General features: G+C 40.5%; 1 protein-coding gene across 3 annotated transcripts; it reads right to left on the reverse strand.

Moving 5' to 3' along the window:
• Positions 1-545: 545 nt before the first annotated feature.
• C1QL2 (complement C1q like 2) lies at positions 546-12,363 on the reverse strand. 3 transcript variants are annotated; one of them, XM_087712299.1, is made up of 3 exons: positions 12,243-12,363; positions 9,927-10,751; positions 546-1,649 (listed from the first exon to the last, which is right to left on the reverse strand). In XM_087712299.1, exons 2-3 carry the CDS (start codon positions 10,626-10,628, stop codon positions 1,470-1,472), a joined length of 882 nt encoding a protein of 293 aa, XP_087568425.1. In that variant the 5' UTR covers positions 10,629-10,751; positions 12,243-12,363; the 3' UTR covers positions 546-1,469. The 3 variants fall into 3 exon arrangements, with proteins under 3 accessions (XP_087568425.1, XP_013912120.1, XP_087568307.1); XM_014056645.2 differs by lacking the exon at positions 12,243-12,363 and adding an exon at positions 11,692-11,816; XM_087712181.1 differs by lacking the exon at positions 12,243-12,363 and adding an exon at positions 11,023-11,580.
• Between the last annotated feature and the right edge of the window lie 13,141 nt (positions 12,364-25,504).

Raw genomic sequence — 25,504 nt, forward strand, 5'->3', positions numbered from 1 at the left:
CTTGTTTGCATGGCCCAATTCCCAGTATGCTGCAGACGGTGTCACTCCAGGGACCAGGGATTGGGGACCCCTGCTATATAAAATTAAGGAAGCCTCATTCCCCTTCTCCCAACCATTCCTCTTTCCCTTCTACAACCCCACTATATAGGAACACAGCAGAAAACCCAGCTCAAAAAAGATAATTTAATATGAGATTTCCTTTTGTTTTTTCTTCATTCACGTAGAGACAGAAGATCAAACGTTGTTAACATCATCACCCACACGAGATTTGCATTGCACATGGGTGGATGATATAAATAATATATAAACATAAACATATACTCTGTGTGTGTGTGTGGTGTGTGTATATGTATGTGTACATGTGTGTATGTATGTATGTATGTATGTATGTATGTATGTATATATATATATATATATATATATATATATATATATATATATATATATATATATATATATATATATATATATATATATATATATATATATATATATATATATATATATATATATATATATATAACAACATACATATATAAAACCAAAGTGATTATGCTCACATTCCCTATATACAAAGCAGTCTAGAAACAGGAATTCTCTCCTATTCTCAAAGTAATAAAGAAAAATAATATAGTGCAAGGATTCACCCCCTTTCTCTACTCTGCCTATCATGATTTTTGCCTTGGATTCTTTCATACGTACCTAATGTGCTAGAGTGGTTTCAAGCAGATGACTGCACTACGCAGTGGTTAAAAGGGGGTTCAAAGATCAATAGCTTCTGAGCCACTTATTTAATCAGAGAAGGCCTTATAACCTGATAGCAAAGTATTTGCTATGAAGCTGGAGCCTTAATCACTAAAATCTTTCCAGTAGGAGTAATGTCAGGCTTCTTGTGAATTTGGAGAGCTAAATTTGAAACTTCTTGACATGCTGATGGCCCAGACACTCCAGTTTCTGGGCAGGGCAATTTTTAAAATTTAATCCATCAGCAAAAATCAGATATTGTTGAATCCTGGCACTGATTTTGAAGCAAGGCTACTCACTTAAAAAGGGGTTTATACATTTTCATGACTGAATGGGCATTGGCAAAGGTGCTGCTGAGACTCTCTACCTGGATCGAAGGACCATATATAAATAAGCTTTGCAACCAGGATTTTGTTGGTGCTAGACTGCCCTTCTCACCACTGTGGGATTCTACGCACACATTTTAAATCTATGTTCCATAAATGGACAAATCCGTGGTGCCAATTACCCTATGAATCCTTTCTGACCGACTCGCCTCATCTCTTTTAGTGAGCAACAGAATACAGAGAAACACACACCAGTGGCTAGAAGGATGTCACAGTCTCTCTTTCAAATGGCAATCAAGGTACAATACAGCTTGCAATGTGACATGATCTGAAGAGCAGACCCCCAAGAGAAGGCATGGTGGGGACAAGGCAATGGACCACAGCTCGGATGCCTGGCTGTCAATCAGGATACAAAAGAAAGCCAGAGAAAGTGCTGTATTTATTGTTGTTTCCTCCATGGGCTTTGCCTCCATCCAATTTGACATAGACTTCGTCTCCCGAGTCCAGGTGGAGCACTACACTGTTGCTGGCATAGTCGTAATTCTGGTCAGCATCCTGAGCAATGGCGCTAGCTCGCACCTGCAAAGCACATCATGCCAAGAAGGAAGAAGGGTTCAGATCTCTGTCCTGTAAATCCCCCAAACCATCATTGCACAGCTCACCCCCTCTTTTCCCTGCCACCAGGATTTTTATTTATAATAAAACCATAATAAAATCACCATAACGGGGAGCCATAGAATTGCAACGGGATAGATGTTATGATTTGATATCTGAGGGAGCTAACCATCTAACTGCTTCTGGTAGGGCTGTGGTGAGATCATCCCAGGTGCCTTGAAATTTCCTGAGGGTGCATTCTTGAACTACCAGTATATGTGTTGTAGCTTCTTCCGCTGCACCACAGTGGCATTGCAGGCTCTTGGCCATTCCCCACTTAAAGAGCTTTGCCTTTTTGGCATGTCCTGTCCTGATTCTCTTCAGGTGGCTCCACGTTTTGGGGGTCGGGGTAACTGCATTCCTGGAAGTGGTTTTGTTAGATTTGTGTGATCTGTTTGGTTGTGGTTATTGAAAGCCACCCATCTTAATCACCCAAAGCTGCTTTTTCAAGTGGCAACTGGACTTCCTGATTTTTCTTTGAAGACATTTCGCTTCTCATCCAAGATGTTTCTTCAGCTCCAAAAACTCTAGTTGCCTCTTGAAAAAGCACCTTTGGGAGAACCATGACCTGGATGACTGAGAATCTCCATAGACATTTAGCGATGCACTTTGGGATGAACACCCTTTGAATTGTGCAGGAGTATGGAAGCATCTTAATCACCATTTCTTCATCTAGATTGTAAGACTGTGGTATATTATTTCAAGTTGGTTTCCTAGATTTAAGCCTGGTGAGAGATAGAGAGTCGAATATTTTATGTATTGGAAGAGCTCTAGGAATCGATGACATGTTTATCTTGCCATGGGCTCCTAGATGCCATCAGGATATCACTCCTTATATGCAAGTCCTGTTAAGTAAACCCAGGGGTTCTTTTCTAGAGATGCCAATGATCAGTAAGGCAGTGATATATCCCAGCATGTCAAATTTAAAGGATGCTCAAAAAAAGCCTACAGTGTTTGAACAAAACCCCACAAAATGGTTCCTAAGTTGAAAAAGGAAGACAAAGTTTCAGAGCTACCCTTTTGCATCAGATTGCTTTATTCTGATCCTCCCTTGATATTAATCTCTACCTTTGTCTCCTGCTCACATCTATTTCATTTCCATCACAGCCTCCCCCCTCCTTTGACCCCTTTTTATCTTCCAGCCAACTGTTTCTTAGGTTTTGCTCCTTGTTCATTCCTATTAATAATCATCTCCATCATGCATACATATTCTTTTTTTCTCTTAATCAGCCTTCTGAAAAAGAACACTGAATGTGACAGTAGAAGACACACAGTTTAACCTCTTCTCAGGGAAGTATTTTTTTCACTTGTCCTTTTGCAACCCATTCCAGCTCTTTGTTAAAATCTTCAATGACAAGAGATTCTCTAATTCCTCCAAGCCTTCTCTTTCTTACCTCCTTCCCCAAGAGAGCTTTTTAAAACCCCTTTCAGCACCATCATTTCTAACTACTACTCCATTATCTTTGGACTTTTCATTGGTTTTCCCAGTTTTATCTCTCGCTTAATCTGGCTCTCCTCTTTTTCTTTTGACTTTTTCCTTCCTTCCCTCATATTTTCAATCCATCCAGTTCATTTCCTAATTAAACATTAGTTACTTTGAGGAGGTATTGTGTAAGGTTTATTTTAAAGTTTCTTGCCACTTTATCCCATCATCCTATTTATGAGAAATCATAATAATGCTAAAGATGATAGCCCACTTTTCTGTACCTTTATGTTCAAATTAGTTGTAGCTTTCACTCCTCTGAGCAAAGTTGGAGACAGATGTGCTTTGCTTTGTCTTGTTAATTCCAGGGCAATTTCTTAGTTAGCCTTTTGCTTTTTTAGTTTAAAGTGTTAACATTTCTTCTGCAATTATCCAAAAATCCAATACTATTGTAGCAGTAATAAGATGAAAACATTTGTCTTTTTAGCTTTTTTATAACCAGCTTAATTGTGCATGAAATCAATTGTTGGACTCCACATCCAATTGCTTTTTTCTTGATCTTCTCTCTTGTGCCTTTTATTCTCCTCCTTCCTTCATAACCAGCTTCACCATTACTTTTCAGTCCCCCAAATTTCATTCTCTACACCCCCCCAAGTGCACATAAGCACCCACCCACCATAACTGATCAATGGCTCAAGCCATTATGTGATGAATTCTCTTTCCTCCCCCAAAATTACTGCAATCCGCACCCCTAATTTGCATCATCCTGCAAAACCTAATCTAATTTAGTCTGCCTAATGCTAAAAGAAACTATCATAAAAGTGCCATAGCAAGTATCTGAATGGATTCACATAATCTCCAGAGGAGTCGCATTTCTGTAAGGGCTGACCACATCTACATAGGACTCTTTGTTACCTAACACTCTGTGTGTGAGAGAGGGAGGAGGGGAGAGACAAGGAAATATACATGCCTTGATTTCTAGCAACTGCCTGGACAGATCTATGTTGTTGTTGTGTTGACATTTTTGGATGTTCTTGCCTTTTTCCTAGGGCTAAAACTGACTAGAACACCCAGTCGCCAAGTTTCTAGCCTAGTGTCTTTAACCACTGTCCCAAACTGACTCCACTAATTACTTTCTGCTAAATCATGGTCAGAAACAACTATAATTTATTAGATGAATACAGCAGGGATTTTACTTTTGCCTCCAGGCAATGCACAAACAGTGTGTGCACAAGCCTGAGTCTGAGATTTTGAGAATGAGTTTTATGTATTGGTTACACTGCAATCTACACATATTTTCTACCCTCTGGGTTTTAGGGAGCTATCCATGGTACTGGAAACGAATTCGTGGGAACCTGCCACCAAAATAGGTAAAGCCATATAGAATAAACTAAAGGTGTAGAGGTTTCTAGGACATGACTGAAAATGGTGGGAATATCTTTTTTCCTCATCCTCTATACTGAAAGGATTTGTGGGTTAAAAAACAAGATGATGACATGTTTCCATTTTTGGGTCAAAGAAACATGCGCACATATGCAAAAACATATGTGTGTTCTATGTGTCTAACCTGTGTATAAACACAATACACATATACAAACAAACACACTCCATATCAAAATCTTACAAATAATAATCCAGGATATGATACTACACAAAAGGAGAAGATAGTGGCCATGGGAGAAAGAAATCTTATGACAATAAAAGTCAGATTGGTAAGGTTCATCAAGAAGCACTAAAATTGTTACAATCAGCAATTTTAGGGTCTCCCATGACTAAGAGGTGATGTTTTATTTTAAAAACGTATAAAACGGAGACTATTATGATGACATTAGCAGAGCCCTGCTGGGCTATGTCAGAGACAGTTCAACTAGAGCAACTAGAGTGGAGAGGTACATTACTCTCATATGATTTATGCTATATGAGCATGATGGTAAATATTTATTGATATCTGTATCCACCCAGATTCCACTGTAATCCCATTACAAAGCTTGGGGCCATCAACACACAAATCCAGAAGTTAATTTTTAAACCGACAAAAACTCTAATAATAAAAATGTTATAGGAAATGAATTCTTGGTAGGCAAAAAGAAAATACTGGCTGATCTCAGGCTTTCAACTAAAAGTGACAGTCCCTGGAATGGAGAGAAAAGAATTACTTCCCTTTCAGTCTATAGCATACCCTGTATACACAATAATAAATGAATGTCTTCCTCTTCCTCCCAAGTCTACGCTTTCTTTCCTTCAGTTTTATTCTGAAGTCGAAAGAATTGGATTCAGGATAGAACACTCATTAAAGCAAAGCCTGGCCTTGAATTATGGACTCCAGGCCCCCACTACCATCATCATCATGCAATTAGAGCTTGATAAAGTAAAATTTAGAGTTTCTACCACAGAAAGGAATCCCAGAGAAAAAAAGAAGTAAACCTAAAATTCTAATAATTGGTCATTGTGGTTCCCTGTCTAATTTAGCTAGTGGCTATGTAATGTACAGAGCACAAGTTTATATAGTTGCATCATGTCATAAAGGGTTACATTTATTTAGATTCTTTTCTATAGAGGTGTATTTTTGTTTAACCAAAGCAGTATAAAACCTTTGTATTTAATAAATCAGCAAATAAATAAAATTTCAACTTACTGGAGAAATATATGGGGCCTTTTCTAAAGGAGCAACATTGGACTTCTGGGGAAGAAATTGTGAACTGAAAATGGCTCATTTAAAAATGGAGCTGAAAACTAATTATTGAAGAGCCAGCAAGCAGACCAAGCTCTTTGAAATTCCTGTTCAAACAAGATTACTTGGATCACTTACAATTGTACAGATAGTTACTCCTCATGAGGACATTGTGGGACAGAAGCTGTAGGTGCTCTTAAGTAGTTGTGGGTTTTTAAGAACACATTGGACAACCATTGTGAAATGGTATAGAGTTTCCTGCTTGAGCAGGGGTTGAACTAGAAGACTCCAAGGTATTTTCCAATGCTGTTCTTCTTTTATTTTGATAGATGTCTCCAATGGGTTTAGAGCTCTTGGAGACAAGAGATACAATCTCCACCCAAATTTTGGTCAGAGCCTTAACAGATCCTGGATTACATATTTCCTTTCTAATCACTTTTGAAAATTGCTTATTCATTGTTTTTCAGATATTGGGAATCTTTGTAACAACAAGTTTTTTTAACACTAGGTGAATTTCTTTCAGTCCTTAGTGAAAGCTTTAAATGCAAGTTTAAGGACTTAAAAAAAATAAACAGCAAGAGTGTGATTAAAACTTTGATTTTGTAAAGTTAAAAACTGACTTAAGGATCCAGATGGATTTGGAAGAATTTCTTTTGAAATTAAATATAATAATCCTTCCAATGGGAAAATGCTGTTGTTTTGAGTTCTAACACACACAAAAATGGACATTGAAGGTTGGAACTGAAGATTATATTTAAAGTAAAATAACACTTAAATTTGATTTACTAACGCCCAGCAAAGCAAAGTAATTTAACATTGTAGGGTATATGTGAACAATGGGCCAAAAAGTTCATTTTAAGAGTGTTTAAACTAGTTTTGAAAGTGGATTTAAAAATGACAGACTGCAAGAAATATGAAAAGATTCTACACAGGATAAGCAAATGAAACAGACTAATGTCATAGTAATTAAAAGGGAGATATACAAATAACAAACCAAAAGGATAACTTTTCCATATTGGATTTACCAAAAAGACTTGTTAAATTTTTTAAGAATTTTATGAAATGCATAAAGAAAAAAAATAAAAGAATTCAAATTTTAGGATATTATTTGAAGTGATTAAATATTATGTTCATTAAAAGCAAAAGGAAGGAATTATAGTTGGTTTTTTGATCAAGGTACTCTCTGGTACTCTTTAATGGCCTTTTGCTTGACATCAGAACTGAACAAAATGCTTTAAGGATGTGTTTTATAGCTAAGAGATGAGATATTGTAGAAGAGATCATTTGTGGTATTTTAAGAGAGGTGGTAAGTTGTTAAAATTGTTTATACTGTGATGAAGGGTGGGAATCGTTTCTTTATATATTTCTTTTCTTTTTCTTCACTATATATTCTTTTTTCCCTTTTAATTCTACTTTTTTCTGCACTTCCTATTTTTTCTGTTGATTCTTTTAGTTTTTCTGTTTGTATCTTTACTTGTAATTATTATACAAAGTAAAAGCCATAGCATCAGCCTGCCTCTCCACACATTATTCACCTGCACTCCTCTACAAACAGTAGTAAATGAGCCATCCATCACTCTCTCTCAATTCAGCATTCTCACAGGGTTGCTGTAATGGAAGTAAAATGGAGAAACCTGTGTACTATAAGTTGCCTTGAATTACAAGAGAAAAGGCAGAATGTTAAACAAATAGGAATTACCAACATCCCAAGTTGTGATTTTTCTCACAACTAGGGACATGGCATAGTAGAGCCATACACGTCTTATAACCATAGTGATCTTTTCATAAACCATAAATATTACTATGTTTACATTACTATATTACTCTTAAATGTTGCTACTAGAATAAGACATATCCATTAATCAATGGCTATATTATGGGGACAAGTATAACACCTGCTCCAGATTTTGCTGATTCTTAACTGGATATATAACTGCCTGTTAAATTAAAAAAAAATGTATCTCAGGTGGCATCACGAAATATCTCACCTCCCTTCCAATCCCCCCCCCCCAATCCTGCTCTCTTGCTTGTTATTGCATGCATGTCATGGATATTAAACCATAGACATTCATTGATCAACCATCCCTAAGTCCTAAAGGCCACATTTTGGTAGAAAGGATTTTCTGCTAAAGGATTCTTCCCTTCCCTGATATGAGTGTGTCTCCATCCCTAACTTAGAGGGAAGACCTGAATGAGCAAAGATCTCTGTGAAAGAGTCTAAATGACCTTTTCCACTGAAGATGAGTTCAACTGTTTTCCACCCAGCCTTGAATCAGCAGAAATGACATCAGTTTCAGGGTTTCTATTGTCCATTTCTGTCCTCCATGAATGTCTCTGACTTCTCTCCAAGGTAAAGTGTGACAAAGCCTTACAGATTTTGCATATCTTGGACAGTGTTTGCAGAGGGGAAAGAGTGCTTCATCATTGATTTGGTTAAGCCTGATTCATCATGGGCTACAGACACGATGAAGGCAGTGACTGCAGAATACTTCAGTGGGATATAAAAGATGTTTACCAAGGTGTGTTTGTGCCTCAGTTAAGTGCAAACAGAGAACACAGAGAAAAGGGTTTCTCTAAATTCACAAATCTAAATGGCAGAAGTGGAAAGAAAGATATGTGTTAATTATAATGTCATTATTAAATATATATATTCTACGGTATAATGTTGGAAGAAACTTCAAATCTTTCCTAGTCCAAATCCTGATGAAGTAAGAAAGACACTAGTACTACAATGCCCCCCCTGCTTAAATCCCCCCCCCAATCTTTCTAAAATGAAGTCTTTCTGATCCCATTTTGGAAGGAAGTTCCTGGATAGTAAGTTAGGCACTTGCACTCCTGGAACTGAAATTGTCCTGCCAGGCTGCCTCCATTCCATTGGAAGGAGATCCTGATATTTAAAGATAAGAAAGGAAACTTGGCTTTCAAAGATGACATTTAGAACAGGAAGAAGGGACTAAATTATTCACCTGAAGGAAGAACAGCTGCATACACACACACACCATAAAAATGATTTCCTGAAGATCTAGCTGCATGTGACATTTAACACACAACTACACCCTTGCAAACATTCCCCTTTCTTTTCCCTTGAGAGAAAAAAGACATTATGCGGAGAGGGAAACTTGGCAATTACTAAAAGAGAATTTCAAAGTTTATTTTATTTTATTTTTAACCTGGGAATACCTAGCATGGACTCTCACAAGACTCTCCAAAATTCCTGAGTTCTGGAACTCATCTTTCTTTCTTTGTGGATAATGGTCCTCAGATCCCAATCATTTAGTATATGTCAGTTCATTGGGAGGCAAAGCAGTACAAATTCAGTGAGCTGTTCTCAGCTTTAAGATCTAAGAAAAGATCCTTTGGTCTCAGTGTACCTTTTCAGCTAAAGAGAATTCTCAGTTTAAAATGGGGAGAGCACACAGTATTTTAAAAACAGCATCTGTGTGGATAAAACTGCAAGACTGTGGGAACACCTGTAAATAAAGTCACCTGTAGTTAAGAAGGATACATGAGGAAAGAAAGTCAGTCTCTCCTTTCAATTGCCTTAATCTTCAAATAGGGAGCAACACTTAAGATCTGGGTTCACCTTCTAGTTCATTGGTGATTTGGGAGCCTCTTGAGTCAAAATCTCCCCATCAACAATGGCCAAATTTTCTACTTTTGGAATCCCATAGAGATCCCATTTAGACCAAGAATTCTCACAGCCTTATTCACAGATGAAGGCTAGCTTTTCAAGTATTGATTTTTTAAAAAAATGTTTTGGAATGGAAGATGAGAATCCAAGTTCTACTGAGCTGTGTACCAAAAAGCTCCAAAGTAGATTTCATATCCCCCTCTTCCCCCCCTCCTTCCCCCCCATAAGTGTCCTATCTAAGGTTCAGGTTAGAGCAGGGGTCTCCAACCTTGGCAGCTTTAAGATGTGTGGATTCAATTCCCAGCATTCCTCGCTGGCTGTGGAATTCTGGGAGTTGAAGTCCACACGTCTTAAAGTTGCCAAGGTTGGAGACCCCCGGGCTAGAGGATCTGTCCTCATATGCCTCCCTTTAGCACGTGATAACTCCACCCCGGAGCCACTCCCCAGCCCAACAGGGCTGCCTAGGGTCGCACCCACCTGGCCGTTCTTGCAGAGATCTGCCCACATGCTGGTGCCGTCCCCGCCGCGCATGAGGATGTGGTAGGTGAAGAAGTAGATGCCGCGCACCTGGCAGGTGAACTTCCCCGTGCTGGGCTCGTAGTGGTTCCCCAAGTTGGTCACCACGTCGTCGAATTTGAGCACTTCGTAGCCCTCGTGAGGACTCTTCAGGCCCACGTAGAAGGCGATCCTGGGGCCGCTGAAGACAGCGCTCAGAGCGCCGGTTATCTCTCCTCCCGGCGGCGGGCTGCTACTGCCACTCACGCCCGACCCGCCTACTCCGACTGTAGTCGCTGCTCCGGGCGGTCCGATTCGGGACATCGATAGGCCCGGAAGTCCCGGCTTCCCCGAATCCCCCCTCTCTCCAGGGGGACCCCTCGGGCCTGGAGGGCCCGGTTCCCCGGGAGGTCCCCTTGGCCCCGGCTTGCCCGGGCGTCCAGGATCGCCCTTGGGTCCTTGGAAGAAGGGCGGCAGGGGAGACGGCGGGTGGGCGCTCAGCTCCTGCAGGGCCTCCAGAGCGGCGGTGCTCCCGGGACGGCCGGAGGGTCCGGCGGCGGCCACGCTGCTGGCGCTGTAGGGGTCGCAGATCATGCGGCAGGTGCCCATCATCTCGTAGTGAGCGCGGGTGGCGGAGGGCGCCTGCAGCAGGATGGGGATGGCGATGAGCAGGATGAGGCCCATGGCCAGGGCGAGCCCGAGGGCGGCGACCAGACGCTTCCTCCTCTGCCAGAAGCGGGCCACGAGCGCCAACAGGTCTTCCTTGTCAGGCGAGGGAATGGTGACCTCTTTGGACGGCGATTCTGCCTGCGGGGTGGAGAGAAGCAGAGAAAACAAAGCGGTCACGGCCGGGCGAGAGAAACTCTTACTTTCCGCCCCGGCTGTTTCTCATTCGACGCCCTTTAGAGCGGCAGAAGGAAGGTGGAAAGAGGCGGCGGCGATGCCGTCCATCCCTCCGGATGAGAGGAGAGCTCGGGAAGGCTGACATAAAAGCAGCCGAGCCGAAGCCAGCTCCCTCTTTATTCCCACCTCCCACCCCTCCTCTTCTTGCCGCTTTGCCTTCCCTGGCCCAACTCACTCCGGCGCTCCCCGGACCGGTCCCAGATCCAAGCGCGCCGCGCTCCAGCTCCAGCGGACTGGCCAGCTCCCCGGCAGGCAAAGCGGCGCAACGACGCTCCAGCTCGGCCGGTTCTTGAGACTCTCCTCCCTCTCCCTCCTCCGCCGCTTTGCACGGCAGCCGGAACACCACGTCCCGCCCCCCTCCTCTTCCACTCCGCTTCGACAAGGAGCCAACCGAAAAGAGCCCCCTTGCCTCCTCCGCCTCACTTTGCGCTCTTCCGGGTGATCCCCCAGACGTTCCCTCTATCCCCCGGAGAGGCTTCGACCTCTCTTGACCGACGGCGAGACGCTCATCGTCGAATGCATCGTCGCGCAGCTGACGGGCCTTTCCCGTCTCTCTCTCCCTCTCTCTCTCTCTCTCACCCCCTTCGCGACCGCTTGCCAAAGCTGGCCCGGTCATCTTCGCGGGGGCACAACCCCGGGAGTCCCATGGGGCAGGATGGAGGCAGAGACCCAGAGACGCTCCCGTCATCCTTCCTTCGCCAAGAGAAAGGAGCGCCCGGCTGCTGGTGGGAACGGCTCCTTCCCTCCCTCCTTCCTTCCTTCCTTCGCCACTCCGAGAACTTTGAGCTTTTTCTTCTCTTTCTCTGACTTCTCTGCCCCCCTCACTTCCCCCAACTTGCCTCACCTCAACCGGTTCGCTCTCTCCCTGGCGCTCTCCCGCTACCTCTTTTTCCGGCTACCAGATAGACGGGCGGGACTTGCAAGGAGCGCATCGTCCTAAGGTTGCTTTTCTCTGAACGTCTCTCCTGGATCTCGAGGAAGATTTGCTGGGCGTGGGGTGGGGAGGGGGTGGCGGCCGCATGTGCTGGGGCGCTCCGAACCTGCCCTTTGTGCCCGCGCAACGCCTCTTCTTCGCTCTACCGACTTCGACGGAGCTTATTTCCGGCTAACCCGACCTGACTGGCGTATTTTAACCTCGCCTGTTGCGCAAAAACTCAGCCTCTGTGGTCAGTCTGAAGCTAGGAATGTCGCACCAAGCCAAGAAATTGATTAATCCCCCCCCCCAAAAAAACCCCGTAGAAGCCGAACGAGGAACACCGCGTATATAATCCCACACAGCTTTACCTGTAATGAAGCTTCTCTGAATCCATTGCGGCAAGCGTATGTCAAAAAAATGCGTAAAATCGCACCCCGAATTTTAAAAAAACAAAGCGCCAAAACAATGTCAGGACTTACCAGGACTGCAGTGCCTCTGACACCCGTGTATCACGAGAGTTTAGGGAGCTCCTTAGCCAAATCTTTCTCTCCATACACCACTGGAATAACTAATGGTGGATTCTCCAAATGTTTAGCAGGCCACCCCCTCAGCAATGCAAAAAGGACCAGAGTGGTTTTGTTGTGACATGGCTTGCTCTAGGCAAAAGCCAACTTTGTGCCACAAGTGAAAAGCATGCAGCTCTTTGGGAATCAGATAGATAGATAGATAGATAGATAGATAGATAGATAGATAGATAGATAGATAGATAGATAGATAGATAGATAGATAGATAGATAGATAGATAGATAGATAGATAGATAGATAGATAGATAGATAGATAGATAGATAGATGATAGATGGATGATAGATAGATGATAGATAGATAGATAGATAGATAGATAGATAGATAGATAGATAGATAGATAGATAGATAGATAGATAGATAGGATAGGTGATAGATATGATAGGGTGATGGATGGTGGATGGATAAACAATACTAGGAGAAGGTGATAATAAGGATCACTTGATGGTGGAGAAGCTTAGTGCTGAAGGAACAAGAATATGTCCCTGTTCATTCCTCCACCCCTTATTGCTTTGGGGAATTAAATTTATTTGCACTCTGTATCATTGCTTCCCTCCTCCCATATGTGATTAATCAGCAGCAGGCAGTTTCATTTTGCAGCATATTTTTTACAGCTGCTGCAGCAGCAGTTCAACTTAAAATGCAATGCAATAACAGTAGTTGCTGCCAAGGATCCCCTTGGCCATCCTTAAAGGTCTAGTTACAATCCCTTGACTTCTCTACGTGGATGAAAGAAACAGTTTAGATCTGAAGAGTGTCAATGTAGTCTCTGAAATTCAGGCTCTGAAGTGGTAACTTCACTGGGGCAAATAGACCCTTGCTGTGCTGAAGTTATCATGTGAAGAAGAAATGGTCTCATAGCATGTTTCTCCATATAGTTGAAGGCATCCATTCATACAATCATATTCCAGTGCAAATAAATTGCATAGGAAAGTTGCATGTCTCCTCCAGCTTTATTTTTACCTTAATTTATGATGTATCACTTTGTTGCTTGTATGGACACTGAGAGCTTATGCATCTTGTGTGTCCAATCACACTTGTCCAGTAAAGAATGTTCCATTCCATTCCATTCTATTCTATTCCAGACCCTGTGGACCTATCTCTTCCTTATTATCAACATTAATCAACATTAATAACATAGGATGTTTACACACAAGATGCATAAGCTTTCAGTGTCCATACAAGCAACAAAGTGATACATCATAAATTAAGGTAAAAATAAAACTGGAGGAGACATGCAACTTTCCTATGCAATTTATTTGCACTGGAATATGGTATACATTACTTTTAATTTAATTTTAATTTAAAAAGTAGTTGTGGGGGAAATAAGAAAAGGTGTGTTGAATATGTTTGCTGCCTTGAGTTACTTGTAAAAGTAATAAAGGTGGGATACAAACAAACAAAATTACATGCAAAGTATAACATAAGAACCCAAGACATGTTCCATTCTCTCTCCATTCTCTTGAAGAAAACTGTTTTATATCTAATCCTCGGGAATTTACTAGCTTTCCAGGAAGAAGAAGAGGAACCACATAGACACAGGATGTCCTGTCACTTGAAATATGGGAACTCAATGATTTGTTAGTTAAATTATTGACGTTCTTCATTTTATTTTAGGTATTTATGTGATCAGCTCTTTTAACTGGAAAAGTGCCCCAAATAACTTGTAAAATCATAAAGTCAGTCCCTGGTTTTAGGCTTACCATCTAAGAAAACATGATGCAAAAGCTGAGGGGAGGGGAGATTGGTGGGGAAAAGAAAATAAGAAAACCAGTGGGTAATTTTATATAGGAATTATAAAATATTTGTAATATTATGTGAGTCTGAGAATACCTTTCTAACAACACACAATCAACCTTTTTGTCACAATAGCTGGAACGGAGACAAATCCATGGGAGACAACCTACAGCAGCCAAGTACTAGCCAAGATTGACCCTGCTGAGATTCCAAGGACAGACAAGCTTGGATCTTGAAAATGTCAAAGTCCAGTGTCAGATGTCCAAGTGTGTCTGATGTCAGGAGGTGCTGAGCCTAAATTTGGAAAATGCCAGCTTGTCAAACCTGAAAGGTTTGTTAGCCTCTCATCTCCATTATTAAACTTTTCTCTTTTTATTATATTAATAGCTTGTCCCGTTTCACTGGATTAGCATCGCATATGCTGTTTTTTTGGCTTTGCCTTTAAATACAACATATTTAATATTCAGAGAGCAGAGGAATCGAAACCTATTGAGTGAAGTGACCCTGATTCACAGAAACTGACTAGGCATGACAAGGCACAACCAGGCAGCAATGAGCAAACACCAACCTTCCCCCCCCCCCCCCCGGCTTTTGTCCTCTGTATATTCAATCATAGCCAGTGCCTTGCAAAACAATTCTCCTGGGTATTTTCCCTGCAATATCAAGGACTGAATATAAACATCTCATCTGCCATTGCACACACCTCTCTCCAGGGCTGGAGTCTCCCTGGCTTTTCCACATCTCCAGGACTTCAGGGAGATCCCAGCAGTAGCCTTCTTAGTGACCTCCCATTATTCTATACAAAGAAGTTCAAGTGAAAGGTTCAAGCACCTGGAGAAGAAAATAGCACAGAAGCGTCTTTCTCAAGGGAAGAAACATCTGAGAAGTGGCGATTTCCACAGTATTAAACAGCCTTGAATTGAAGATGAAGCTTACCTGATATGGTAAGACTTAACGTTCCTAATCAACAGGCAGCGAGAGAGAGGCACCCAGAAAGGCCACTCTGCACCTTTTTATTAATTTGTAATATTCTTTTAATAATTCTTGTCCCTTGTAAGTTTTAACTTTTATACACCACTGAGTGCTGTACTCAGAGTGAGGGAGATTGGTGATTCCAATAAGAAGGAGGGAGGGAGGGAGGGGGGGGAGGGAAGGAAGGAAGGAAGATACATAAATAGACACACACAGAGAGATAGAGAGATAGATAAAGAGATAGACATAGAGAGAGGGGTGAAATCCAGTTACCTTTGCTACCTGTTCAGTAACAATGTGAGCTCATGAAGGATCTTACGTTCATGTGCAGAGCACACCTGCAAAGGTAAGAGAACAGTGAGGGGGAAATCTGCTGTGCCATGCAATTGAGATTAGCTAGAAAGCAGGATTTCCTGCTAATATAAATTGTGCATCACACTGATCATCGGAACAACCGGTTCGACCAAACTGGTAGCCTTTTTACTACCGCTTCAGGCAAACCAGTCTGAACCAGTAGCTTTTCATCCCTGCATAGGTAGGTAGGTAGGTAGGTAGGTAGGTAAGCAGGCAGGCAGGCAAATTTTATATTTCTTTTTTAAAAATTAAAAAAATCTAAAACACAACATTTGCTGTATTGAATTAGCTGAGGTTGTGCACAAATTGAGCATTTGAGCATAAAAGGCACTCAGGCCTTTTAAAAATGTTGCCTCCCCAGTCTGGTCTCCAAGATTTGAAATAGGGTTAGAGCTAGAATTAGGATAAGAAGTATTGGTCAGCAACACCAGATGAAGAATTTGCAAAAGAGAATTGATAGATGTGGAAGTTTACATGGTTTGTCATGAATGCAGTTTCCCACTGTATATTATTCACATTGTTAAGTTTGGGAACATACTTATGGCACATTTAAGATTTGATTTGATTTTTTTTCCTGCAAAATTACAAGGTATTTAGTTAAGTTGACTGTATTTGTCAGGTTTCATGCCTTTAAAAAATCAAATCATAATTCTAAATTAAGAGTATTAATTAATACTAATTAATTAATTTAGTATTAAGGCATTCAAGTCTTTGAATCTCCTAGTTGATGATGAAATTTCACAATTTCCTCTTTGTCTAAGAACTGGAAATCTTCGCTCAGATATACCTGCTCATTAATTAATTCCATCATAAACACAAACCAGATCAGATGATAAAAATACATCTATTAATTTTGTGGCTGAATCAACTGTCATTTCCAAATGTGAAAGCAATGTTGCATTGTGATACAATGGCTGCATTAAGTCATTTCTACGCATAGCATCTTCTGGCATCAAGAGCCATGGTGGCACAATGGTTAGAATCAGAGGTGGGTTCCTACCAGTTCGCACCTATTCAGTAGAACCGGTTCATCAAATCTACTGAACCGGTTAGAAGAGGTTCCACCAGTGGACCCGGAAAGCAGGCCACACCTACAGAAGAGGTTCCAAAATTTTTTGAAACCCACCACTGGTTGGAATGCAGTATTGCACACTATTTCTGCCAATTGCGAGCAGTTCAATTCTGACCAGCTCAAGGTTGACTCAGCCTTCTATACTTCTGAGGTCAATAAAATGAGGATCCAGATTGTTGGGGATAATATGCTGACTGTAAACTACTTAGAGAGAGCTGTAAAGCACTATGAAGTGGTATATAAGTCTTAATTGCTATTGCTATCAACTTGTCATCATTGTGCTGGTAAAACTGTAATGAAGCCAAGCTTTAGATCATCTTAATGATGGCTGGATTATGCTACAAAGTCACAAAAAAGCTTGTCTAGTCAGGAAGAATGCTTTTAAATCAAAGTCTTTGAATGCTCAAATTCTAGGTGCAATCATGACATTTTGAAACAAGATTCCTAGCATTCTGGTTAAACAACATTTAGTCAAATCTCTTTTTGATGTGTCTGCCTAAGCCTCCTATGACCCACTCTTAGACAATCCTGAAAAATGGAAACAATTGATTCGCCAGATGTGAAGGGAGCAAGGGATGATGGATGGTGATGATGGAAGCACAGTTCCATTTGTCCCCATTTTTGTGCTGAAAAGAAATCAATCTGCTAATTGTTTTGATTTTTTTAATGATTCTAAAGGCAAGCTCATAGATAATCAAAGGAAAGCGAAATGCCTAAAGACTGGACAAGTTTAGAGCTGGATATAAACAGCATCCATATTTAGTTCAAAGAGCACCCTATTATAATATAAGTTCCTTGAAAGAATAGCAGTTTCTTTCCTTATTTCTGTTAAGAGTTTCTTTCTTTGATTTTCCCAATAATTTTCTGTATGAAAGTTAGCTTATACTCTTTAAAAACTTAATATCCCCAACCTCTCTTTTTATGAGTATTTGTGAACAAAAACACATTGTCTTCGTTTTCCTAGTAGTCCAAAAAGACTTGCTTGCAAAGCAGTTCTGGCAGGGGTGAAATTCAGCAGGTTCTGACAGGTTCTAGAGAACCGATAACGGAAATGTTGAGTAGTTTGTAGAACCGGTGAATACCATCTCTGGCTGGCCCCAGAATGGGGTGAGAATGGAGATTTTGCAGTATCTTTCCCCTGCCATGCCCACCAAGCCACGCCCACAGAACCGGTAGTAAAAAAAATTGAATTTCACCACTGGGTTCTGGGTTCCTATCATGTCATCTTGTCCATGTTTCCTTGGCCAATATGGAAAGTTATATTTCAAGGGTTTGCTTCCAAATAATCATACATAAAATTACATATTTCCTGAATTCCCAGGCTACAGTCAGATCACAGACAAAACAATAAAATACCAATTCTTTCTCACAGAAAATCTGCCAAGACAAAGGATTGCAATTGTAACAGAATGCAGTCAAACGATCTAGGTAACAATTAAGCAGAGATGCAAAAGAAAGTTTTTTTGATCCTCCGAGGGCCAGAGTGAACTGTATGAATTTGGAGAGGGTATCATGGGTATTGTTAAAGAGTGGTTGCCATGGGAAAGGGCTCACTGTTTCAGAAAATCTATTCCATGGTGAGGGTGGCCCTTAAAAAAAGAAGGCAATTTGTGAGATTGATTTCCAAGAATTTAAGGAGAAGACAGAGGTGGGGTTTGGAACCTGAAGCCATATCATCTATTTTGCTTGCTTCCTACTTTGGTTTTACAAAATACTATCTGAGAAGGGAGTATAACAGAGTAATGAAGTTAGAAGGGATCTTGGAGGTCTTCTAGTCTGGCCCCCAGCTCAACAGGAGAAGGTGAGAAGAAAAGCAAGTTGACCAAGGAAATGAATGTCTGGCAAGGTGATGTCTGAACTTCAAATGTTAAACCAAATGCCACTTCCACAAAACATAACCCAAGAATTCCTTTCATATATAAGGATAGCTACCATATTTTTCGAACTATAAGACGCACTGGAGTATAAAATGCACCGTGATTTTGAAGAGGTAAATTTTTTTTATAAAAAAAAATTGCACTCTGCAGGCCTCCAAAACCCTCTGCACACCTCGGTGTTTGCAAAAAAAGGTGGGGATATGCAGAGCTTTGGGAGACTCTTAGAGTGCTCCTGGGGACTGGGGGGGGGAGGCAAAAATGAGCAAAAAAACTGCCCTCCACAGCCATCAGGAGCACTTTGCAAGCATCCCAAACCCTCTGCATGTCCATTTTTGCAAAGGGGGCAGGGTTTTGGTAGGCCAAACATGCTGTATTCAGTGTATAAGATGCATCCAGATTTTCACCCTCTTTTTTGAGGGAAAAAGCTGTGTCTTATACTCCGAAAAATATGGTATATCATTCCACCAAGTTGGACAGAAAGGATCACCTAAAAAATCAGGATGAAGTTCTACAAGTTAGACAAAGCAGTCACATTATAACTACAGGTAGTCTTTGTCTTACAACAGTTCATGTAGTGACCATTCAAAGTTACAACAGCACTGAAAAAAATGCCTTATGACTTTTTTCACACTGATGACCACTGCAACATCCCCACGGTCACATGATCAAATTCAGCCACTTGGCAGCTGACTCATACTTATGACAGTTGCAGTCTCCCAGGTTCACGGGATCCTCTTTTGCGACCTTCTAACAAGCAAAGTCAATGGGGAAACCCAATTCACTTAACCACTGTGATACTACTGTATTTTCTGGACTATAAGATGCACAGGAGTATAGGATGCACCATGATTTTGAAGAGGTAAATTTAAAAGAAGTTTTTGCACTTCGCAGGCCACCCAAACCCTCTACACGGCTCATTTTTTGCACACACAAAAAGGGCATGCAGAGCTTTGGGAGACTCTTAGAGTGCTCCTCAGTGCTGGGGGTGGGGTGGGGGCAAAAACAAGCAAAAACAGCCCTCCACAGCACTCAGGAGTTCTTTGCAAGCCTCCCAAACGCTTTGCATGTCCATTTTTGCAAAGGGGGTAGGGTTTTGGTAGGCCAAACATGCTGTATTCAGTGTATAAGACGCACCCAGATTTTCACCCTCTTTTTTGAGGGAGAAAGGTTCATCTTATACTCTGAAAAATATGGTAACTTATCAACCACAGTGATTCAACTTAAGAAATGTGGCAAGAAAGGTGCTAAAATGGGGCAAAATTCACTTAACAAAATGTTTCATTTAGCAAGAGAAATGTTGGGCTTGATTGCAGTCGTACGTGGAGGACTGCCTGTATAGAAGTACTTGGTTACCTGCTGGATTTAAATCAACAATATTTGGAAACAAAAAAACCTTTCATTTTAGGGCTGCATTAATAAGGCAATCATACTTGGACTGGATGACCCGAATGAAAAACTGATTCAGTCATTTGGGAATACCGAAAAAACATCATAAATCTCTCAGGTTTAGGGGGTGGGGTTTTTTTTTGTAACCTTGAAAGTGTCTAAGAGTTAGCACTCAGACCTTGCCAGAGCCTGAAATCCATCCAGAACCAGATTGCAGGCCAGACATTGGATGATCCTGAGGATTAATGATGTGCAAGCTGGAACACACCTCTTCGCTCTCAAAATGATGTCCCTGGGTACTCATTGATGAATCGGTGCTGAATTGAGAGACCAGCCAGCTGCAGTTGAAAGGCCCTCTCTCGTGTCCTCTACCAGTTGCACGTGGAAGCTACATATGTCAGCTTAAAAGATTTGTTCTTCTTTCTGCTCTTACCAGGCATGAAGTGCTCTAATCTTCATTACCGGTTCGGAACCGGGAGCATGTGTGTATGTGCCCAACCTTCTGCACATGCACAGAGCATCCATGATGACATCTGGGCAAGTGGGCAGAGCTTCCCACCATCGTCACTACCGGTTTTCAAAAACTGGGACAAAATACCAGAATACCACCTCTGGCTCTTACTCATAGTTGGCTCTAGAATATTTTGGGGGAAGGGAGGGATCATTTGCTCCCAAGAGATACTCCTTGGTAATGCAAAAAAGAAAGGCAGCAATGGGCTTTGGGAGAGCTATAGAGGATAGCTGAAGAAGATATTTACAGGTACTCCTTGGTTTATTTATTTATTTATTTGTTTAATGGTCATTTAGTGGCCCTTCAAAGTTATAATAGCACCAAAAAAGTGACTTATCACCATTTTTCAGACTTACAACCATTGCAGCATCCGGAAGGAGGGAGGGAGGGAAGGAAGGAAGGAAGGAAGGAAGGAAGGAAGGAAGGAAGGAAGGAAGGGTCTGCCCATAGAAGGATATAGAAAGGGAGAATCAAACACACTCAGGAGATGAACTGCCCCAAATTCTGCTTCTTAAACACTCAAAACGTTTTTTAGCAAGATCATCTCTGTGCATGGAAATTGTCGGAAGTGATTTTCAAGATGGCTCAAGCTGCTAAAAACAGTCAAGCATATCAATCCCTTTGTTTCATTAGTTTTGTCTCTTTTGCTTATATCACCTCAGCCATCTGTCTTTGAAACAATTAGGAAGGGGAATTTCTGTTTAAAAGGAGTTTTCCATTAAATGTGTACCAAATAAGTGAATCTTTCTTTGTAGAACCTCAACAGTAATACATATAAGTAATCAAATTGCTACCAAAAAACCAAAACAAAAAAACCTTTGTTCCTACATTTCTCTAAGTAAAGAGGCAGGCAGGCAGGGAGTGAGAAAAGAAATAAAAAAGAAGAAAAATCCTCACAATTAATCTCACGCATGGCGTCATTTAAAAGTATGCAATGACTAATTGCTCCCATGCTGGCCAACATCCTCTAAATGTCTGTGAGTTGGGGGATGATATAGATATTATTACAAGTTAGGAATCTAGTCTGTCCAATGCTGTTTAAAACAAATTAAAATATTTTCTCCCATTTGTTCTTTTTCAGCTTTGTAGTAATTTTCCTGTACATTACCAGCTCTAATTGCAAGTACCTTTTTCTAAACTTTACTAAGCTTTATTTCATTTTTTGTCACCAAATCTGTTGCTGCTTGCATCACCTTGTATATTAGAGGGGCTCTTTATTCTCTTCAGGTTTAGGCCAGCCTCCTTAAGAGGTGCCTTTAATCTTCTCTTTCCCAAACACAGTTGCCCTGCCATTTCTTCAAACCTATTTGGAACAATTAAATTCCTGTATCATTTGACTCACAAGGGCTGCGGTGGCTCAGTGGCTAAGACACTGAGCTTGTCAATCAGAACGTTGGCAGTTCAGTGGTTTGAATCCCTATTGCCACGTAACGGAGTGAGCTCTGGTTACTTGTCCCAGTTTCTGCCAACCTAGCAGTTTGAAAGCACATAAAAATGCAAGTAGAAAAGTAGGAACCACCTTTGGCGGGAAGGTAACAACGTTCCATGCGCCTTCGGCATTTAGTCATGCCGACCATATGACCATGGAGACATTTTCAGGCAGCACTGACTCTTTGGCTTTGAAATGGATATGAGCACCGTCCCCTAGAGTCAGGAACGACTATGTGTGAGGGGAACCTTTACCTTATCATTTGACTCATTCTCACCTACAGGTTCTGTACTACACTTTCTAATTTCTATAATAAGATGACCCCATGTTGTCCATAATATTCCAAATGGGGCCCTGTTCATTTTATGGGGGTTTGGTTGTTGTTTTGGTTCAGCTTTTTTTGTACATTTCACTCATTGTTGAATCTTGGCAACTACCTGGACTGGTCCATGTAGTTTTCTTGGCAAGAGTTTCTCCTGACAGAAAAAGATGTCCCAAGATGGCCTCCTTCCTAGGGCTGAGAGAAAATGATGGGTCCAAGGTCACCAGCTAACTTTGTGCCCAGGGCAGGATTAGAACTCATAGTCTCTGAGTTTCTTTTTTTTAAATGTAAATTTTATGAAGACTTTCGATTAAAATTGTAAATACTAATATGAACTTGAAAAGATGAAAAATAGAAGAAATAAGAAGAGGAAGAATATAATAAAGAAAAAAGAAATATATTAAGAACTTTCCCCAAAAAAGCTTACAAACTGATTACAATATTTTCATCCTATATTCCTTCCCTTCTCTATAAGCAATCCATAAATATAAGTCAATATAAATCAATAAATATAAATCAATATGTCAATCCTGATGTCAGCAAAAAAAATCCATAAAGATTTGCTAGAATGTTTATCAAAACAACGTTTTATTGTAACTTTGATCAAATAAATCAACTCCCAGTTTTTAGCCTTGTGCCTTAACCACTACATCACACTGATCCTTGATCTTAGGTACAATGAGCTTTTATTTTTATTTTTGTCTTTCCATCAGATTCCAATATAGTTGAAATAGGAAATCCTGGGTTTCCGATATTTTAGGCCTTTAAAGATCATCAACAGGATTGTGGAAATTCCTTTGGAGGCAGCTCTTTGTGGATTGTTAAAGCAGTGAACTCTCACAACTCTTGCAGAGACTCATCTGTGCTGTGTCAATACACACAGCCTTTTCACTTTGCTGGGGGAAACAATTCCAAAATGCCTCAGTTTCTTTTCCTACTATTTTCTCATTTTTCACATGGGTCATGAGCGATGGCAATCAGATTGTTCAGACTGTTTTTCTCAACTAAAGAAAGGATCCCTGTGACAAAGATTGAGGGACATTACCCTAGACAGAGCCCTTGAGAACGTAGCATGAGGATCAATTCCACACTTGCAAAAAAGATGGATGGGAAGACATTTTTAAAAAAGGAATAAACAAACTCAGATAAGTGGAATGAAATGCTAATACTGAACATTGCAAGTTAGAAAAACAAAGAGCTCTATTTGAGTCATGTTATTTCCGATGCTATCCATTCTTTCTGAAACAGTAGTAGTAGTAGTAGTAGTAGTAGTAGTAGTAGTAGTAGTAGTAACAGCAGCATAGTATTACTACTATAGTAATTGTAGTATTTTTAATTGTTGTCATATTCATCAGTTCTTCCCCTTCCTCTTTTTCTCCTTTCCACTTGACACAAAGTTTTCAGATTCTATGATAATAGTGCATTCCACTGTTCCACGCAATTAAGTTGACACATTCTACAACAATTATTTAAAGTGCAATACAGTATTGAAATTGTAAATTATTTGCTGGGGGTTGAATTTATCATTCATCTAGTCCAATTCACTTTTGATCAGCTATGGAAACCCACAAGCTGAACTACAATACTTTGCAGCCCAGCTAGTATACAAATTGTAGCTCAGTCACATCTAAAGGACCATAGGTGGTGTCCATTCCTGCGTTAGAATATTAATTTATTTTCACCTACTATCAATAGGATTATTGTCATATAAAAAAACAGAATTTTCATTTTCTCCAGATAACCAGGTTACTAGATAACCATTTTCTCAAGTTCAATTTTTCCACATGTCCTCCTGCAACAGAATAGTACTATTCAAGGTAGGAATACACTGATGGGACAACGGCTTCAAGAAGTAAAAGCAGAAGAAATACATTCTTTAATATTTTATTTTATTGCTGTTGTGTTTATTTTTTTTATTGAAAAGTTTGGAAAAAAACTTTTACAAATGTTTACTTTCTTCCCCCTACCCTACCCCCCCAACCCCCCCAACCTCCCCCCCCCGACTTCACAGAACCAATACAGGGTATAAATCTTTAACAAGAATATTCTAAAATAAACTTTAAAAAAAGTTAATATCATCTTTCATTTGAGCTTTAACTCCTCTTTGCTAGGCTAGCTCTAAACAGATTATATCATTTCTTGTTTCTTCAGTCATAAACTATCTGGAATTTCTTAGTCCCATATTTATTTTGAGTATAGTCAATCCATCTTCTCCACTCCAGTTTATATTTCTCGTTTGAATAGTCCTTGAGATATGCTGATATTTTAGCCATCTCTGCTAAGTTTGTTACTTTTAATGTCCATTCTTGAATAGTAGGCAAATCTTCCTTCTTCCAGTATTGCGCCACCAGGAGTCTTACTGCGGTTATTAAATACAGAATCAGGTTGGAATTTACTTTAGCAAAGCAAGGCAAGATAAGCCAATTGAGAGATGGGAAACTGATACTGCCTTTCAGTGTGGAATGGAGAATATTATATATATATCTATTAGATTTTTTACAACCCCCGGTATGCCCAAATATGGGACGAAGATTACTACTTCCATTCTCTGTCCTTTGGCTCGTCACAAGAGACCATCCAGGCAGAAACCCAATATTTTTACTGTTGCCTTTTTGTTACATTTTGTTGTATTTGTGTATAAATAAATAAAGGGAGACTAGTATAGATCTATTTCAAGCTATTTAGCTCTCATCAGCTAGCCATACCCTTACTGGGATTTGAACCTGGGCTATATTATATACTAGGCAGAGATCTTAGCCATTAGGCCACAGGCTCTTATCCGTTATCAGCGAAGCCAGGGTGAAACGTATCTATTAGATTTTTTACAACCCCCAGTATGCCCAAATATGGGAGGAAGATTACTACTTCCATTCTCTGTCCTTCGGCTCATCACAAGAGACCATCCAGGCAGAAACCCAATATTTTTACTGTTGCCTTTTTGTTACATTTTGTTGTATTTGTGCTGATAAATAAATAAAGGGAGACTAGTATAGAGCTATTTCAAGCTATTTAGCTCTCATCAGCTAGCCATACCCTTACTGGGATTTGAACCTGGGCTATATTACATACTAGGCAGAGATCTTAGCCATTAGGCCACAGGCTCTTATCCGTTATCAGCGAAGCCAGGGTGAAAGGTATCTATTAGATTTTTTACAACCCCTGGTATGCCCAAATATGGGAGGAAGATTACTACTTCCATTCTCTGTCCTTCGGCTCGTTTCTTGGAGCTAAGGTCCATACATTTTTAAAAGGTCAAGGTGGAGAAACACTGTCCTAGAGAGTAACACCAATCTAGCAACTGAACCAAAAGGTTTTTTTTTTCTATAAAGGAAAACTTTGTATGTATATCAAGAGACACCTGAATTTAATTAGCTTTGGAAGAGCTTCAATTGCCTTGGAGGCCAACAAGAACTGTCTACCTGCTTGTTGTACCACAGGTATTCTGCAGCACACTACTGGCTCATACTTAAGTGGTATTTGTGTTGTTTGTACTTTTGT

Source organism: Thamnophis sirtalis, unplaced genomic scaffold (genome assembly GCF_051295495.1).
Source record: "Thamnophis sirtalis isolate CommonGarterSnake01/CBP01778 unplaced genomic scaffold, rThaSir2_p1.2 scaffold_1, whole genome shotgun sequence".
Taxonomy (NCBI): domain Eukaryota; kingdom Metazoa; phylum Chordata; class Lepidosauria; order Squamata; family Natricidae; genus Thamnophis; species Thamnophis sirtalis.

Excerpts from the sequence above, each read along its gene's own strand:
- C1QL2 (XM_087712181.1), bottom strand. The coding sequence starts at position 11,535 with ATGACGGGAGCGTCTCTGGGTCTCTGCCTCCATCCTGCCCCATGGGAC. Across the intron at positions 10,752-11,022 it reads CCGGTCCGGGGAGCGCCGGA|GCAGAATCGCCGTCCAAAGA; the intron begins GTGAGTTGGGCC and ends TCCACCCCGCAG. Across the intron at positions 1,650-9,926 it reads ATCTCTGCAAGAACGGCCAG|GTGCGAGCTAGCGCCATTGC; the intron begins GTGGGTGCGACC and ends TGTGCTTTGCAG.